At 49.8% G+C, this 18891-nt stretch overlaps 1 protein-coding gene across 3 annotated transcripts in view; it reads right to left on the bottom strand.

The window, feature by feature from the left end:
- PLA2G6 (phospholipase A2 group VI) overlaps positions 1–18289 on the bottom strand; it is a 36742-nt gene extending 18453 nt beyond the window's left edge. Inside the window, exons 1-5 of one of the 3 annotated variants that reach the window (XM_006118944.4) lie at positions 18126–18289; positions 12663–12906; positions 12134–12349; positions 10122–10302; positions 366–553 (exon numbers count right to left, since the gene is read on the bottom strand). In XM_006118944.4, the coding sequence (XP_006119006.3) occupies positions 366–553; positions 10122–10302; positions 12134–12349; positions 12663–12871 (794 nt within the window). In that variant the 5' untranslated portion in view covers positions 12872–12906; positions 18126–18289. Of the gene's footprint in view, positions 1–365; positions 554–10121; positions 10303–12133; positions 12350–12662; positions 12907–16471; positions 16753–17543; positions 18033–18125 lie in introns of those variants that run through there. The other 2 variants (XM_006118943.5, XM_075937073.2) reach the window with 2 other exon arrangements.
- Positions 18290–18891: the final 602 nt, after the last annotated feature.

Below are 18891 nucleotides of genomic sequence, written 5' to 3'. Positions count from 1 at the left end.
GGTCCTAAGTGGGGTCTCAGCCAGCAAGCACTATCCTGCTGAGTATCAGAGGGGTAGCCGTGTTAGTCTGAATCTGCAAAAGCGGCGAGGAGTCCTGTGGCACCTTATAGACTAACCAAAGTGTTGGAGCATAAACTTTCATGGGCAAATACCCACTTTGTCAGATGCATGTAGACTATCCTGCTGTCACTCCTATTCCGGAGGGGAAGGCACTGGGAAAGGGCAGTGAATATGTGTCAGTCAGAGATGCCCTGATATTGTTCTCAGCAGGGTGAGCAGACATCCAGGGAGAAGCACATGGGCATCAGACCTATAGGCAGGACCCTTCCAGTGCATCTTTTCCGACAAGACAGGTGGACACTTACCCCTTCTGGGAGTACTTCACAGCTGTGTGAATGGGGTAGCCCAGTGTGCCCATGATGTTACACTTGGCATGACATTTCAGTAGAGCCAGAACCACGTCCTCCTTCCCCAGCTGGCAGGCTAGGTGCAGAGGTGTCTGCCCCCGATTGCTCAGGTGGTTCAAGCCAACAGATGGCTTTTTGCCCAGGAGCTGAAAAGAAATAAACAGCAAAATCTCTCTTCAGGCTCTGAGAAATGCTGCTGGGAATAGTAGCTGACTCCTCATAAATGGCATAGCCTGTTCTCCCCCCATCACCTACCCTAGGACCATCCTGGTGGTTATTTAAACTCTCCTTGTGCGTCCAACTGGGAAGTCTATTACTGTACTTTGTGTTCTCCCCTTTGGCTCAAGCTTAGCTTAGAGCCTGAATGCAGATCCTGCTTAAAGCATAAACAAAATAGAAATGGCTTCAAGACTTTGGTTTCAGAAATTTCAAACAAACTAGTATGGTTGGTTGGTTGAAAATTGACACTCTCCCCCCATAAAGGGAGATTTCGGCAAAGCCAGTAAAGTGCCTGAACCACTATTGCTTACTGCTAATAGCAACCAAGCTAGCAGGCCTAAATAGGCCTAGGCGGCAGCCTTAGCATGACCAAGTCGGGGGAAGAAGGGGGCTTGGGTGCCACAGAGAGGGAAGCCTGACCCTGTGTCCTTCCTGAGGGCCAGATCTCAGTTGAGACTGCTGAGCTATGCATTTAGAAAACAGGAAGCTTATCTAGATGTGCCCTAAGGGATATCTGTCACAGCCTGAGGGCATGCAGATGCTGAAAAAACACATCTGGCTAATTGATGATCAGAAGAAAACTTCTCGCCTAGCCTTTAAAATATGCTTGCCTAGCAAGTTTTTTTGAATGACATGTAATACTAACAGATAAATAGGGAAGGAAAGTTTGAGATAGTTGGACTCTTCATGGACTTTTTGGGGACCCTTTTAAGTACTCTACATCAGTGTTTCTCAACCAGTGGTATGAGTACCCTTAGGGGTAGTCGAGAGAAGTCTGGGGGGGTGTCAACACAACTGAAATTTGGAGAAAACTAAATTTTTGTTTTAAGTTTTACAGCGCGTTATTCTTTTTGTACTTTTTACACCCAAAAATTTCATTGCCCACCTGGCTGCGATTAAGTTGTTTAAACAAATGAGTTGCAATAGTAGAAAAAATTTGTGTGTGTCTGAAAACTGTAGGTACTGGGGGGTATTTATAATTTTTTTTAAAGGGGTACTTTATAAAAAAAGGTTGAGAAACACTGCTCTACATCTGGACACATCTTTGGTCCCCACCAGCAAATGGAAGATTGGCCATTGGAAGCCATCACTGTGACACTCAAGAGCCACACTCAGCTTCAGTAGTTACCAATAGTGGGGGTGTTTTACTAATCTGTTGTGAACGTGTGTAAGTGCTTGAAAGTAAGTAAAGTTTAGCTTTATGAGAAAGCACTCTTGTCTTGTTCTGTTTGTAACATCCATCCAGCTATCGGTCGGTCGGTCTCCATTGAGTTATTTCCTGAAACCATTTCGCAGAGAGTAAGATGACTAAGAGGTTTGGTTGAAAGAACCCTGAGTAACAAATTTTGGAGGCTCCAGCGAGGACTGGTCGAGAGCAAGGAGACAAACGGTTGGTACAAACAGTTCGTAGTTTGTCCATTGCAATAGAAGGTAAAAGACAACGGGGTGAGGTCCCTCCCTACAAGTTCCCGTGTCGCAGTTCACAAATTAATTTATGGATACATTCCATTACTTGGACTCAGGCTGATTGCCTGCTCAAGTGAAGAATTATGTCCAGAGACAGGGAAACATCTGGAAAGAAAGAACAGTCGCAAGTGACGTTGGGAAACAGCTTGGCAGATTTTGTTCAGGAGCATGGGGAAAATGGACCCTGAAAGCCCAGTGCCTTTATTGGCCCCTGAGCCTTCCTGCAGCTCCACCAGTGATGGGATATCTGGGTTGGTGGAGAAAAGTGGGGAGACCCAAAAGTTAGGGAAAAGAAGAGAGCTGATTTGCAGGGCTTGTGGATAGTTGCTACAACACTGGATCAGGAGCTAGATCGGCTAAAAGACAGAGTGCAGGAATTGGAGAGAACCAGAGCAGAAAAGGAAACTGAAGTGATTAATCTGAAGGCAAAATCTGACACTCTCAGAGCACGGCTCTAACACACAAGCAGCACAGATTGTTGGAATGCAGAGGGGGGGTATGACTGTGAGAGAGTCAGAGACAAATGGCAGAAGGAGGCGTCTGTGTTACAACAGCAGGTGACCAAGAATGAAGCAGCAGTGAGAGCCCTTTTAAAAGACTCCCAAGGCAGAACTCAGGCAAATCGCAGGGAATGCCAGAGACAAATTTGCGCCCTTAAAACAGTGGTTCCCAACTGCTGGGTCACGGACTGGTGCCAGTCCACGAACTGCTGGCTGCCGGGCCGTGGTGGCTGTCAGAGCTCAAGCCGTCTGTTCACAGTGGTTCAGCTCTGGCAGCCATGGTGACTGAGATGGCAGCAGGAGAAGGCGAAGCAGGAGGCACCTCACCCCCCTCGATAATGATAGCCAGCCAGAGCTCTGTGCTCCTCTGCCTTCTACCGATGAGGGTGCAAGACGCACTTGGGGAGGGAGGGGGCGTGCACATCACCAACGGCCGTGCCCCCTGCCTGCAGCACTAATAGACATGATACCTAGGGGGGGCAGCCTCACTCTGGGGAGTGTAGGGGTGGGGTGGGGGCAAAGGGGTGTTGGGTGAGGGTGTGTGTGTGGGGGAGGGGTCACAGTGTAGAAAAAATGCATATTTTTATATTGATTATAAGATTATAAGTATGATACATAATGATTTGATGTAATGACTTGCTCATAAGTTCTCTAGCTTCGCTCTCTCTGTCTCTTGTGATTAGATAATGTTCACTGCAAGGCCTTGCTCCCTGTTAAATATTGCAAATTAAGTTGTACTCCTTGAACTACTGATCTTGTTTGAACTCTGTACAATTGTTTGGTGTGAATGGAGCATGTGTATGAGTGAAAGCCATCACAGATGCCCAGGTGAAGAAGAAGAACTGGAAACTTTGAACTATCCATTGTGTCTTGAGGCTGAATTGAATTGGCAGCATTGACTAACCCTGGAGACAGGCAGAGACCCCACCAAGAGTGAAAAACAATCACCATCAAAGGAACACAAATGAACACCTCCTAAGGGTGCAGCAGGACACTGCAAAACCCATAGACTCCAATGGGAACTGACACGGATAAGAAGGGAAGCTCTTGCCATGGGACTCTGGGTTCAGTCCTGCAAGCCAAGCCTTGGAGGAGCCTCGAATCGCGATCAAGAGACCCTGACTCCTCACTCAGTCAGCCTTGCCTGGCCAGTAAGACTGACTGGAGCCACGACGGACTGGTAACTATGCAACATCTGTAGGACTCTGTGTGTGTGTGTGTATGTATGTATGTGTTTGTCTTTATAAAGCATATGCTAACGACTTCTCTGCTGTCTTCTTAATAAACACTGTGTATTGCCTTCTCCCCTGAAAAAGATCCCATGTGCTTCTTATAAGCATAACAACAGGGCAAGAGGGTATTGGCATGGGCTGTAGGGGTCAGATGTTAAAGGACACTGGGTGTAGCGGTCGGAGGGTCAAAGTGTGTTAGGCACTGGGGAGCAGGGGGCTGGTTTGGGGCTAGGCAGGCAGGTAACATTTTATTTGCAGCTTTGCATATTCATTATGCATAATGAATGTGCAAACATCTATTAAAAAGGTTGGGAACCATTGCCTTAAGGTTCACTTAGGTGAACAAAAGGGGATCGTGGCAGCGATGGGAGGGAATTGCAGCTGGGAGGAAGACACAGAAGCAGAGGAAGATCCTGATCCATACCCCCCTTGTTGCAATTGGGAAAGGAAGGACTCTGATGAGTTCCCCCTGGATCCTATCTGGCAGTCTCCATACAGTCCCCTACGGAGGTCACTGGAAGAACTAGAAAGACCTCCTCCAAAAGTCTCTATATCAATAGCTCTGTCACAAGGAAAGGACCCAGGGAAGGGGATTCAGGAACAGAAGAATGGGTGGAAACTAGCCCCTTTACCCCTGACCAGATTAGGACAGCAGGGAAATCAGTTGACCCGCTGAACAGAAATGCAGCCTTGAGGTGGTTGGTAAGAGTATCTGACAGGGCTGGATTCACTCCAGCTGATGTAGCCGCTATGTGCAGGGAGTGTATGACCCCCAAGGATTTTTGCAGGACTCCCTTATGATATCCAAATGGGGGGCCCCTTGGAGCAAATGATACAGAGAAGCACACACATAAGGGATGTTAAATTTTGATTAATCAGCTAATTGAGTAGTGGATGGAATTTCCATTGACTTCCCAATTAGTCAATAAGGGGGGCGGGGCGCTCGCTATCCCACTGCGCTTCTCCCTTTGAAATGTACAAAAGCTGCCTGTGGCTCTTGTACATTTCAAAGGGAGAGAGGCAGTCCCTGCTGGCAGGGTTCCCCTCTGTGCCTCTTCCTTTGAAATGTACAAGAGCTGCAGGTGGCTCTTGTACATTCCAAAGGAGAGGAACAGCTGTGGGATGGGTGCAAGCGGGACTGTTTCAAATGCTCCTGACGTTTCCCTTCTGCCCCCTGCCTCCCCTACCCCCTGCAGAGACAGTGTGGGGGGAGGAGGGAGGAAGAAATGGCTTATAAGCCAGCACTGGCTTGTGCTCCCCCCTTTGATAGAGAAAGCAAGGGGGAGGGGGAGCGACTAGTCGAGTTCCTACTTGACAACTAGTCACTTACATCCCTAACTCAACCATGCAGAGGAAGTAATACATGCTTTCTTCCCGGGAGAGAGCCCCACAGTTATATTTTATCAGGAGAAACAACAAGACAGGGCGAGAGCAGAAAGTTATATAGCCAGAAAGAAAATAGCGTAGACACATTCTGGGCTGACACATGCTGTTAATCCAGACCTTGCAGCCCTCCCTTTCAAACAAGCTTTAACCCACAGATTTCTCCCTTTGATTCATACGGCCTTTGTGAGTATGGATCTGGCAGCCATTCAGATAAAAGACACGGCAGATGTAGCAAAGCAGGCCTAGGAGTTCAAAAAGACATCCACCTTCCTAAAAGGAAACCCAATAAGGTGGCTTCCATAACTCCTCCAAATAACACTCAGGGAAAAGAAAGGGGAGAAGACCCCATAAGGATCGAGGCAGAACCCCTGACCCATGGCGTGGGGACACTTGGAAGCGGCTCTTAAAATATGAGCCAAAGGAAACAACAGACTGGTTGCCAACCCTGAACTCCTAGTAAAACTGGCAGACTAGGAGATGGCTGAGCATAGAGGAAAAGGCCCTACTGCTGCACCAGTTTTATCCACATAGGGAGGCCAGGCATCCCAGGAACTCCCAATTGTGGCACAATTAAATAGCGATGAGTGGGGGAAGTTCACAATTTATGCAAAGTTTGCAGGAGCAGGGTTCGAACAAAATTTACCAGTAGACACATGTGCCACATATTATTCCTTGATTAGTACCCAAAACAAAAACCTGTTTGGACCTCCAGCTGATATCAAAATCTTGCATGGCTTTAATGAGGCACAAAGGAGTGTTCCCTTTTGCAAAAGAATCCCCTGCAGTGTAGGAACAAAGAAAAGTCCAGGGCAATTTGGCTTGATGGATCTAGGAAAAGAAGGTGTTCTAGGAATAGATATTTTGAGGGAATTGAGAGTGCCAGTTGATTTTGCTAACAGGGTTTTGTGGGAAATGTCTCCTGGAACTCCATGGAGATTTCAGTGAGCTACTGAATAGCAGCCCTTAAGGCATCAGAGGAATTGGAGTGGCCTGCTTGGCCCCCAGAAGTTTTAGAAATTGCAGAAAAATACCAGGAAGTGTGGGCCAAAAATAAAATAGAATGTGGTAAAATTGAGGCAGAAATCTTAGAAAAAAGCCATGATCCTCCATCCCAGAAACAGTATTGCTATCCAAAGGAGGCAAAAAACAGACTAAAGGAAACAAGTGATGGACTGTTAAATCAGGAAGTTTTAGTGGAACAGCCCAGCCCTAACAGTGTAGCACTCTGGCCCATCCTTAAGAGTAATGGCAAAACTTGGAGGCTTGTGGTGGATTTTCATCCCCTTAACTGGGTGATTCCTCCTATGGCCCCCGAGAGTGGCTGAGTATCAGGAGGTAATGGCTTCCATTGTAGGAGGGGCCCAAAGGTTTTCAGTTTTAGATTTGGCTAATGAGTTCTTTGCTATCCTCTAACGCAGTTGTTCCCAAACTTTTTGGCATCACGCCCCCTTTTTGATTTTTGAAAAACCCTCACGCCCCCCCACACCCCCCACACCCCAAAAAACAGCAACAAAACTTGTTGAGAAAAAAGGAAGAAGAAGAAGGAGGAGGAACTGACCGGGGCAGCAAAACTTGATGGGGGGAGGAGAGGAGGCTGGGTCGCCTTGCGCACCCCCCCCCTGGAATTTCTTCACTGCCCCCCATCCAGGGAGGCACCCCCCCCCAGTTTGGGAACCCGTGCTCTAACAGTAGGACAGCTACTATAAATTCACTTTCATCTTTCAGGAAAAATAACTGCCTTGCCCGAGTCCCCACGGGCTGGAATAATGCCCCTGTCATCCGCCCTGCACATGTAGCAAAAATGTGAGGGGGGATGCCTGAAAGGAACACCATGATTTCTTAGGTGGATGATATCCTGGTCAGCGCACAGACCCAAGAGGAAAATGTAAGGGTGCTGGACAAAGTGCTGCAAAAGACTCAGGAAACAGGGTTAAAGATCAGCCCAAAGACGGCCCAACTGTGCTCCCAGCAGGGAAACTCTCTCAGAGTAACCCTGGGACAAGAAGGGCATTCCCCTGACCAAAAGAGGGTTGAGCTGATCCTTACGCTCCCAGCCCCCACAGATGTAACTGCTCTTAGAACCTTCCTGGGTATGGTTAACTCCTCCCGAGATTTTATTGAAGGGTTTTCGGAAAAGACAGCTCCACCGCATGAACTGTTAAAGAAAGGAGCAGAGTGGATTTGGGGCCCTCAGCAGCAGGAGACCATGGTTCAGCTAAAACAAACTTCAGCCCAAGCCCCATCCCCGCCATACCCTAGGGTCGGAGAACCATTTGTATTACAGCTGGCAACTGCAGACAAAGGGATGGGAGCTGTGATAAGCCAGAACCATGGGCCAGGTCTCCAACCTGTGTCTTATGCCTCCAAGATCCTGAGTAAGATAGAGAAGGGATTCAGTTCATGTGAAAAAGAGGTTTGGGTTGAAAGAACTCTGGGTAACACCCCACCCCCTTCCACACACATATGGCAGGAAACTCAAACCCACCAGAGAAGCAGGAAGTGAATCTGGAGAGTTGAATTTCCCTCTTCTTGCTGAACGAAAGACAAAGGGCAAACAGCATTCTGGGGGAAGGTTAATCCAGTTTAAAATCTCAGGGCAAAGCCACTAAGTTGCTGTTATTATACTAACTCAGGGAGAAGCTGCTGTGTTAAATCAGAATTGCTTTTAGGGTGCCTTAAAAAAATCCAGACACCCTAAATGTGGGGAGCCCTCCTCTTTCTCATCCTACAGTTCTCATCATAAGCCAAGGAAATGCCCATGGTCTGTCCCAAAACTCTCTCAGACTCTTTTAAAGTTCAAGACTGACCCCTAGAAAACTACCCAATCTGAAGGCCAAGAAAAAGGAGAAATGGTGAAGAGCTGCAAGGCTTGCAGCCTACGACCATAGAAATCCCAGCACTGTAACATGTTCTCTCACCCCACCCACCACACAGATTACCATAACCTGCCACAGAAAAAGAGCAAGGAGGAAGGAGACTCAAGCGGTGCTAGCACAAAATGGGATCAGACAGAGGCAAACTGGGACCTGAGGAATTTTTACAAACCTACGTCAGAGCTGTGAAGGAGGCTCAGCTCCTCCCTCTCCTCTGTGACTGGGACAGCAGAGTCAAGCCCTGAATAATTGTTTCTAGACCTATAAGTCTCAATTTTCTTTCCCCACAGTCTACTTGAAAATGGCTGAGGGTCTTGCCAGACCACTTGATGGTCTTTCCAAATGTCTTGCCCCTTCTACTGGGGCTGGGAAGAAGGGGGTGTCTCTCTCCCTCCAAGGCAGTCCCTGACCTGGGCTGGGAAGGAAGAGGGGTCTTTCCTTCTCTGCTCCACTGCAGCAACCCCAGAGCTGCGCTGGGAAGGAGGGAAGTTTCTCCTTTTCAGCCCCACTGCGGCAGCCCCCAAGCTAGGGCTGGGAAGGAGGGGGTTCTATCCAATTGCCACAGCCTGGAGTTGGGGAAGTCATCTCTTTCTCTGACTACTGCAGCCCTGCACAAATTCCCCCCCACCCTCTCTTCTCATCCTACTCCCCCCCTCCTATCTTCTATTCCCCCCACCTCACCCCACTGTCCTCTCCCACCAACCTTTTATTTCCTGCTAAGGCCACCACCTACCTTACATGTGCATCTTCTCCCAGGTTTAGGCCTCGAATTAATGGAACCACACCTACATGGCTCCATTAATTAGGTAGACAGCCTTTCATTTTCTTGTGTGCTGCTGCCCAGGCATGTGCCTTAGAGGGAACTATCCATGGACCATCTGAAGGGTGCTCGTGGACGACTAGTGGTCTGTGGATGTCTAGATAGCAAATTACACAAAGGACTCAGCCTGCCTCCACTCAACCCCAACCCTTTCTTCACAAAGAATCAGCCTTTTCTCCCAGAACACACCTGCAAGGTAACCTGACTGGCCACCAATAACCACAGACCAGAGATATACACTCCTCCATCCAAGAGCTTGGCCACATGTAACTGTGACCCTGCCCTTCTCGATGGTATAAGAGTGGAGAACAGGCTGCTAAAAGAAGTCTCCAATGCCACCTGTAAGTGTCCGGTCACCATCTCCATCAAGATTCAGGCCCCCCACACTACAAAAACAGAACTTGTTTATAGATTGCAGGCAGTCATCCCGCAGAGCAACAATGGAAGCGTATCTGTATCACTCAGGTTTATACTCAGACCAAATCCAGAGGGTAATTATGAGCACCACCAAAACCTCAGGTCCACAATCCTTAGTCTTAGCCTGTGTTAATGCATCAGATTCATTAACTCTTCAGACAGGAAGGAACTACCTGGATTCAGTCCATAAGGATCTGGATTGTCAAGCCATTCTGGCCAACACTCCACAGTAATCAAACAAGGACACAGAGGAATTATGGCTTTGGTCAGACTCTATCAACACATGGCTCTGTCATGTCACCTGAATCGAGGGGAGGCAGGTTTAAGGACAGACTCTGCAGATTATGACGGATGAGAGGAATTGTTCAAGCTAGCCTTTGGCCCTCGGTCACTATGCTATAAGAGACTTGGTTTGGTCTTCCCTTGCTATAGGTGCCATAAGAGCAAGACCCGGAACTGTCGACCTTCAGCCAGAAGTAGATGCAAATAAATAAGGTTTTCTGATGCAATTGTTTTGCACCTTGTCTTGTTTTCTCCCCATGCACTCTGGGCTCTGCAGTCACACAGAGGGCAAAGTCCCTGAAGAGGGAGGAAGTGGGAGGCCTGAGATTAAGCCAAAGACTTGCAAATGCCTGTCCTCCTGCAGCAGCAAATCTAGCTGACTTCTTCTTCTCCAAGCGTGGAAAGCCTTGTTTATCTCTCCTCCAGATGCAGAGCACTGGGTTCCTTTCTTTCATCCCCTACCCGCAGCAGGAAGAGTACCCAGCAGCCAGCTCTAAAGCCCCCTGCTTCCCCCTCACCTTTATGATCTCAGGGTTACTCCCTCGGACAGCATAGTGGAAAACCGTCTCCCCGTTTTTGTCCGTGACATCCAGCCGGGCATGGCACTCCACCAGCTCACATAGACACTCCATGTTTCCCTTCCGGCAGGCAAGCTGCAGTGGGGTACAGCCATCCTCGCACTCTGTGCTGTTCACACAGCTGCAACACAAGACAGCAAACAGGAGGCCCCTGCCTTAAGAGACGACATTCAGTACAACACCCTCCCAGAGGTTTGCATCAAAATCCCTAAATTGCTGTGTTAGAACTAATTGTTTTACTAGTTGGTATCTATGAAAGCCTAGAGCAGAGCCTGAGAAAGCTCCTGCATTAGCGCCTCAGTCCCCGAGCTATCCAGTTCCTAATTCCCTTGCCCACACCAAATGTTTCACCAGATCAATGCTGAAAGGCAATGGGGCATCTACTTGAAAGTGGTTTCCAGCATTTGATGATCCAGGATGACAATTCCTCTCCCTTGTTTATGTAACATGGTTTCACCGTGTACCACAACCCCTGTTAGTGGCCAGTCCATACAGATTACATGTCTTCAGCTCACATGCAGAAGCTTGGTGCTGAAGGTAATGAGTTCACAACCCACTAGCAACTCCTATGGTGAGTGTTAGATTTATACCCTTCAATAATGGGTAAGAGGCAGGGTTAACAACAAAGGGAAGTATTTCTTCACACAACACACAGCCAACCCATGAAACTCTTTGCCAGAGGGTGTTGTGAAGGCCAAGACTATAACCGGGTTCAAAAAAGAACAAGATGCATTCATAGAAGATAGGTCCATCAGTGGCTATGGCCCAGGATGGGCAAGGACAGTGTCCCTAGCCCAGTGATCTCCAACCTTTTTAAGTACAAGATCATTTTTTTGAATAAGTGCAATCCAGGATCTACCTCACACCCGATTACCCTTGTCCTGCCCCCTTTGTGCCCCTTCTCAGAGGCCCCACCCCTGCTCACTCTGTCCTCCCTCACTCCCCCATCCTTCCTGCCCCTGCTTGATGAAAGGGAGAGGGTTGGAGTTCAGACTCTGGTCTTGGGTTAAGGGATTAGCAGTTGCTCTGATCTGAGCCTGGGGCAGGGAGTTGGGGTGAAGGAGGAAGTTCAGGGTACAGGCTCTGTAAGGGAGTTTGGGTCTGGGGTGGATCAGGGCTAGGCCAGGGGCTTGGGGTGCAGGAGGGGTTTATGACTGGAGCAGGGGTTCAAGATGCAGGTTGCAGCTGGACACTGCTTACCACAGGTGGTGCAGTGAGGCTAAGGCAGGCTCACCCCTGCCCTGCCCCTGCACCACTCTCAAAAGCAGCCAACAAACTCCCTCCATCCCTGGCCCTGTTGTGCCCCCCTCCATTCTGTGGAGATAAGCTACAGAGTGGGAGGGGAGGCACCCTGACATCAGCACCCGCTCCTCTTGCTTCCCTGCCCAGCAAGTGGGGAAAGTGGAGGCAGCTCTAAGGCAAAGGGCAGGAGATGCACAGCAGTGGTGGGGAGGGGCAGCTGAAGTGCCGGCACTTGATAGCCTGTTGGCCAAACCAGTCAAGGTCACCTGTCAGAGGCTCCAAGATCTACCAGTAGATCCTGATCGACTGGTTGGTGACCACTGCCCTAGCCTCTGTTGGCCAGAAGCTAGGAAGGGGCAGCAAGAGATGGATCACCTGATAGTTACCTGTTCTGTTCATCCCCTCTGGGGGTACCTGGCATTGGCCACTGTCAGAAGATAGGACACTGGGCTATTTGGATGTTCCATCTGACCCAGTAGGTCTGCTCTTCCGTAAGCAAAACAAGGTAGGTATTTTAGGCCACTATTTGCCAATGTGAGGTCAGTGGAACTTGCAGGAGCCAAGCTCTTCCAAAAGGAAGCCCTCTTTTACTTATTTAGAAGCTAAAACACTGATTTAGTGCTTGACCTTGAAAGCATGGGCCCAAAGTGCACTCCTGCTCTAAGCTAACTCCTAGCAGAATTCCTTCTGGATTATGCCTCAGCCCTTGCCTTATGATATGATTGTGTCGGAAACTCCCCCGAAGCTCCGTCTCCACTGCCACATGCGCCAAGGACCAGTTGGGGTGGTTACGGAAACAGTCGCTCAGTTGCTGGAGGACATTCAGCTCCAAGGACTGTGGTGAACTCTCGTAGAAGGGGCGCAGTCGTCTTGCATACTGCTCAAAACGCTCAATGGCTTCCATCTCATTGTCTAACTGGAAGAGCCTGGAAAAGAGAAAAGGGAATGAAAATGCAGTCCAATGACCATCTAAATAGGCCAAAAGCCAACCCTCCTGGCACCAGGGAGAAATAGTGATTCTCCACACCCTTGCACTAGGCATTCCTCCTCCCGCTTGCACAGTGTGCACCCCCATTGACACATTCTTGCGTTCATTCTTAAGAATACAGTCCCCAGTGACAGACCTGCAGCCAGGAAAATGCTCCCAATCTCTATACTCCCCCTTCTCCCTGTTCTCAGAAAATCTCCACTCTCACTCCAAAACGTGACCAGAAGAGGAAAGGGCTGTCTGTCACTTACCGGAAGGCGACTAGCTGACTCTGGGGGTTCACCAGCAAGCAGTCCCAGGAACGAGCATTTTTGGTTTTGTACAGAACCAGCCTGTCTTCCTCTCTCAAGCGTGTGCGAGCTACATACTCTGCCAGAGGCACCTCCTTCACTCGGTACGGGTTTGAAAACAGGTTGGTGACATTGTTGATGGTGTCTACAAGTCGGCCAAAGAACTGCATGTTTTGGGGAAATCAATTGTCCTCTCCCCCTCACTCTGGAAGAAATCAGAGTCCAAATTCAGCCTAGGTCAGTACCTTCCCTCTGCCCCTACCCAGCAAATCACCAAGACTTCCATTCAGTGACCTTAATCCCTGCTCCTCATTTTGTACACACCAAAGCATTACCTCACTACAGGTCCAGTGACTCTTCATGTATTTTATGAAACCAGATGTGTCAACCCTAACCTGCTTCAGAAAGGTGTGCAACAGGAAAAGAGGAATGAAAAATTGGTTCCCACATATCAGTTAAAGAGATTTCTAGTAGGCATTGTCTGCCCCTGAATCTTTAGCCTCAGTTAGTGTCAGGGTCCCATTGTGTTGGGTGCTGTACTATGAAGTAGGCCCTGCCCCAAAGAGCTTACCATTTAAACAGACAGGGCAGACGAGGAGTAGGAGAAAGGCTGGGCCTATTACCCCCATTTTACAGATGGGAAACTGAGCTCTGGACAAGTGACTTGCCCAGGTTCACACAGGACATCTGCGGCAGAGTCAGGAATTGAACCCAGATCTCCTGTGTCCCCATCCAGTGCTCTAGACAAAATACGATCATAAAAGAAGTCGGGAAGCCCTTAGCTAAGGTCTCAACTATGGCCATGATTTTGCCCAATGTGAATTTTTCACATTATTTCACGGACATCATTTGTCACCTCCTTCCATCTCCCCACTAAGATCCCAATCCTGCAAACATAAGGCCCTAACTGTACTACCAGTATGAACATTCATGGCAATAAAGTGTTTACTATCAGGGCCTAAACATGTAACTTTTAACTAGGACTGCACGGAGTGGTATGAAACAGATGTTTGGAGTATAAAATTAGTGTTGTGTGATAGTTCATAATTATGCGCATGGCTGGATTTGAAGTTGATGGTTATGAAGTGCGTACTGTTTGTTGTATGACTGTTGATTAAGAGAAATCTTTGGTTTTTAATTGTAAGTCTTATATAGTATTCATCGTTCTGGGAAGTTCCTAATATCTGTAGTCAACTTAATTTGGATGATGAAATGAGGAAGATTGTCCGCTCATGTGTTGTAACAGCTATTTGTGGATGGAGTTAAAAGTTGCATGTTTTGTGCAGAGGAAGAAACAGGAAGAGGCAGATGTATGATATTGTGGGGGAGGCAGAGGGGACAAGGTGAAATCATGACTGTAGGTCACATGGAATACTGAGGATTTAACTAGGGATTTGCTGGTGATTTTATGGTTACATTTGTGGAAATCATTTGAAAACCCTTACCGAGTTTAAAAGCATGGCAAATTCCTTAAAAAGTGTAGATCAGTGCTGACAGACAGTTATCCATTATCATACCTCCCTCTCCCAGAGCTCAGATGCCCCCACGCTGTCTTGAGTTAGTTGTCACGGTGGGCCCCATAGCTGCAGTTCATCATAACCATGTTCCCCATTCTCTCCATTCATGGCCCAGCTACTCTCCCTGCCACACACTGTTCCTCTATCCACAATCCTGATTATGAAACATCCTTGGTCCCTACCAAGCCCCTTACTCTTCCATCACATACTGCTTTGAAAAATGGTTATGTATTGACATGGGCACATAACACCTTTTAAATCTGTACATTAAATCTCTGAAGTAGAGGGAGGGGGTCAGCATGGGTGTTACATGGATGTCACATGGGCAAAAGTTTCATCTGTAAGTAAACTGAGGCCAGGTCTACACTACACATGACCTTGCTCAGGGGTGCAAGAAATCCACACCCCAGAATGACATTACACTAATCCAGGGGTGAGCAAGCCAGCCTCCACAGGTTGGATCCAGCCCGAGGTCACCTTGCCACTCCCCCACCCCCAGGCCAATCGAGACCTGGCGAGCAGGGAGCAGGCAGTATTCTCCCCCACCAGGGGCACGTGGCACCAGAGGGAACTGCTAGTGGCTCTCTCTGTGCACCTGGCAGGGCAGGGGCAAGGGACTTTGCGCGCTCCACCCCACCCCCAGGCCCTGATTGGCCTGGGGGTGGGGTGGCCTGGGGGTGGGGAGACCGTGTGAAGTCTCCTCCTGCCATGGTGCCTAGAGGGAACCACCAGCTGTTTTAAAACAGCTGGTGATTGATTCTCTCTAGGCACCTGGAGCTAGGGGTAAAGACTCCATGCATTCCTCCATCCCCAGGCTAATCAGGGTCTGTGAGCGAAGGACCATGAGAAGTCTCCTGGCCCCGCCCCTTCCAGCACCACCAAGATAGCTACTGCATCTCAGGGAGGTGGATTAACTGCACCAAGAGCTCTCCCAAAAGCACGGAAGCACTGCAGTTGCACCACCGTTGTGTAGATGAAGACCACACTTTATTTTTTCCTTTTCTGAATCTGCATTCTCACACATCCACTTTAAGAGCACAAAGATGTGTTCTTTACTGCAGATTGGAAAAGCACTTCACCACATTCCCAAAATAAATCTCAAACTCCAGACACTCCCAAGTTGGGATGTAAATTCCCATTTAATTGATTAACCACATGGGCAGTCAGAGCAGCTAGGGCTGGGGGAGGCAGGACCGCAGCCCCACCCCCTCTGCTGAGGCCCCGCCCTCCTAGCCCCAGAGCACCACGGAGGGAGGAGGCAGCACAGCTTGAGCCTCCCCAGTCCCCGAGAGGGAGGAGGCCATGCAGTCCGAACCTCACCTACCCTGGAACACCGGGGAGGGAGGAGGATGCATGGATCCAGCCTGCCTGCCCCATAGGACAGGGAGGGCAGGTACTGGAGGCAGCAACACTCTGCCTCCAGTACATCTACTGCAGGGCTGTGTCTAGACTGGCCAGTTTTTCCGGAAAATCATCTGTCTACACTGGCCGCTTGAATTTCTGCAAAAGCACTGACGATCTCATGTAAGATTGTCAGTGTTTTTGCGGAAATACTATGCTGCTCCCGTTCGGGCAAAAGTCCTTTTGCACAAAACTTTTGCGCAAAAGGGCCAGTGTAGACAGCCCAGATTTGTTTACCGCAAAAAAGCCCCGATTGCAAAAATGGCAATTGAGGCTTTTTTGCGGAAAAGCGCGTCTAGATTGGCACGGACGCTTTTCCGCAAAAAGTGCTTTTGCGGAAAAGCGTCCGTGCCAATTTAGGCGCTCTTTTCTGAAAATGCTTTTAACGGAAAATTTTTCCGTTAGAAGCATTTCCGGAAAATCATGCCAGTCTAGACGTAGCCCAGGTGTTCTGGGGGTGACGTGTGGGTGGGGCCACACCTGCAAAGGCAAAGCCTTCCCCCACCTAGGTTAACAGACACCCATGATTAACTAGTTAATCTGTCTGAGCACCCCTGCCTGTGGGGTAGCTGGGCCCACTGCAGACAGAGGCTTCTCTGCTAGGATACCAGAGAAGCCCCTGCCCGTGGCAGGACAGGGGTTGCTCTAGCACAGCCAGAGCAGCCACTGTCTGTGGCAGGAGGAGACCAGCTCCAGTCCCCACTGATTAACCTTAACCAGTAACCCTCATCTACAGGGGATGACAAACCACAACGAAATCCACTCGCCAGCCCTGTACCGTGCATGCACCAGACCCGCATTGCACATGCACGCGCCACCAGTGAACACGGCGACTGGCTGAAATCTACTCACCACAGGCGAGTAGATACACTGATTTGTCGAGCCCTGCTCATCTGTTAAGGCTGAGGCATACTGCTTAACTGGTTAAGCATGCACATCTTTACTTCCAAGGGAAAAATTAGAGATAGTACAACAAATCTGCAGGGAGAGGAGGGATAATTTCTGTTAATCAGAGATTTCTGTTTATGGACTCACTTCTAGGAAAGGGGAAAAATGCTGACTGAACATAAGAATGGCCATACTGGATGAGATCAAAGGTCTATCTAGCCCAGTATTAGGGATGTAAAACATCCCATTGAATTGGTTAACGGGTTAACCAATTAAAGGGGGGGGCCTACAGCCCACCGGTGGGCTGGAGGGGCCTCCCCCATCCCCATGGCAGGCAAGGAGCTGTTTCAGCCCCCTCCAGTGAACCAGAATTGGTAACCTTTCAAATCCTTGCCCAGTATCCTATCTTCCAACAGTGGCCAATGCCAGGTGCCCCAGAAGGGATAAACAGACCAGGTAATCATCAAATGATCCATCCTCTGTTGCCCATTCCCAGCTTCTGACAAACAGAGGCTAAGAACACCATTCCTGCCCAACATGTTAATAACCATTGATGGACCAATCCTGGCCTATAACCAGGGCTTGACAAATAATGTAATCTATTCACCCGTGGTGAGTAGATTACAAGCCGGAAGAGCAGGCGCAGAGCGATCTGCACATGCACAGAACCGCACGAAACCAAGCAGCTGGTGAGCAGAGCTCGCTGCCACTTGGTGAGCCCTGCCTAGAACCATTGATGGACCTAACCTCCATCAATTTATCTAACTCTTTTTTGAACCCTGTTAAAGTCCTGGCCTTCACAACAACCTCTGGCAAGGAGTTCCACAGGTTGACCGTGCGCTGTGTGAAGAAATATGTCCATTTGTTTGTTTGAAACCTGCTACCTATTAAGGGAAAGAAGGAAACACAGGAAGCATATGCACAAGATAAACAACGGGTCTTTTATCTCCACCCATCCAATGAAAAGATACAGGAAGTGAACCATACGCAAAAAGAGGAACAGAGAACCCGATAAACACTAAACACACATACACACCAAAGAGGAAAGCAAGCACCAAGCTGCAGCTCTTCTGTTCCTTTATTACGAGCTGACTTCCCTCTAGTCTCTGTCATTCCAGGAAGGCGCGTGGGGGTTTCGCTGTCCCCCAGACCTCCAGGGGCCTGGCTGCAATTGGAAACCTTGTGTCCAGGCCCTGCACAGCAGCTGAGCCATCCTTCCGGCTGAGGCTGGAAATTCCCTCCTAGCAGGGCCCCAGGCCCCCGCCTCTGCCCCAGCCAGAGCAAGGGCAGCACTTTGTTCCTGAGCCCCTGGCAGGGAGGGGACCCAAGCAGGCGCTGTGGCGCAGTGTCATTGGCGGGGGTGGGGAGCTGCCCACCTGGCAACGGGGGGGGGGGGGGAGGCTGAGCCCAGCTCGTTGCCTAGCAGCGCTGCGCACCCTCCCCAGCTGGGTTGAGGGGAACGCGCCCCCGCCGGCTCAGCCAATGGGCCTCGAACCCAGACTTCCCACGTGCCAGAGCTCGTGGGGCTGCCACCCACCTCGGGCCCCCACAATCCTTAGCGGGCGGCTCAAACCCGTGCCCCTCCTCCCAGACTCGCTCCAGCTCCTGAGTCACTCACCTTCCGCTCACGGCTGCCAGCCGTCCCCACAAAGGACGGCGTCGTCACATGACCCCACTCTTCGCCAACCACAGCGCTCGTTCCTTCACTCTCCCGCCTCGCGCCGCCCCCTGGCCAATCACAGGTGCCGTCCCATGTGGGCGAGGGAGTGGGCCTGTGCGGGGGCCCGGATGATTTTTCCTTTTGAACGCCCAGTCGGAGTAGTGTAGTTCCGGCGGCGGCCATGTTTGAGCGAGGGCGGAAGTAAGGGCAAAGGACGGCGGTAGCATGACAGCCATCTTTGTGAGGGGCAAAAGACCCGCCCGCATTAAAGAGACAGTGACCTGAAAACGTTCCCCCAGTTCCACGAAGCCGGAGCCTGGATTCTCCCGTTCAGTAGATTCTGCGCGAGGCAGTCTCTGTGGCGAGGGGCCAAGAGCCATTGCACGGCTCTGCAGAGCGCCCCAGCCCTGCAGCCAGGCTCCTGCTTGGGGCGAGGCGGGAAAGGGCCATTAACTCTGCCTGGGAAGTTTTGCAAATCTGCTCTTCTTCCCCTCCACACAGGTTCCCTGCGGGGTAAAACACGTGTCAGGAAATGTTTCCACCCTAAAACCCCCAGAACATGAAAACCAAACCGGATCTTTCCACTGCATGTCAACCACAGTGGAAGTCCTGAGCCCAACGCCCCTACCCACCCAAAAAGGCTTTAAAATAGTGAGGACCTGGCGGAGGATGTCAGGGCCCAAAAGATCACAGCCCATACAACTTCACGCAATTACTCCTGTGC

The sequence above is a fragment of the Pelodiscus sinensis genome, chromosome 1, assembly GCF_052426305.1.
Source record: "Pelodiscus sinensis isolate ZL-2025 chromosome 1, ASM5242630v1, whole genome shotgun sequence".
Classification (NCBI taxonomy): domain Eukaryota; kingdom Metazoa; phylum Chordata; order Testudines; family Trionychidae; genus Pelodiscus; species Pelodiscus sinensis.
The sequence above is the reverse complement of the archived record's forward strand: the minus strand, read 5'-3'. Positions and strand labels throughout refer to the sequence as shown.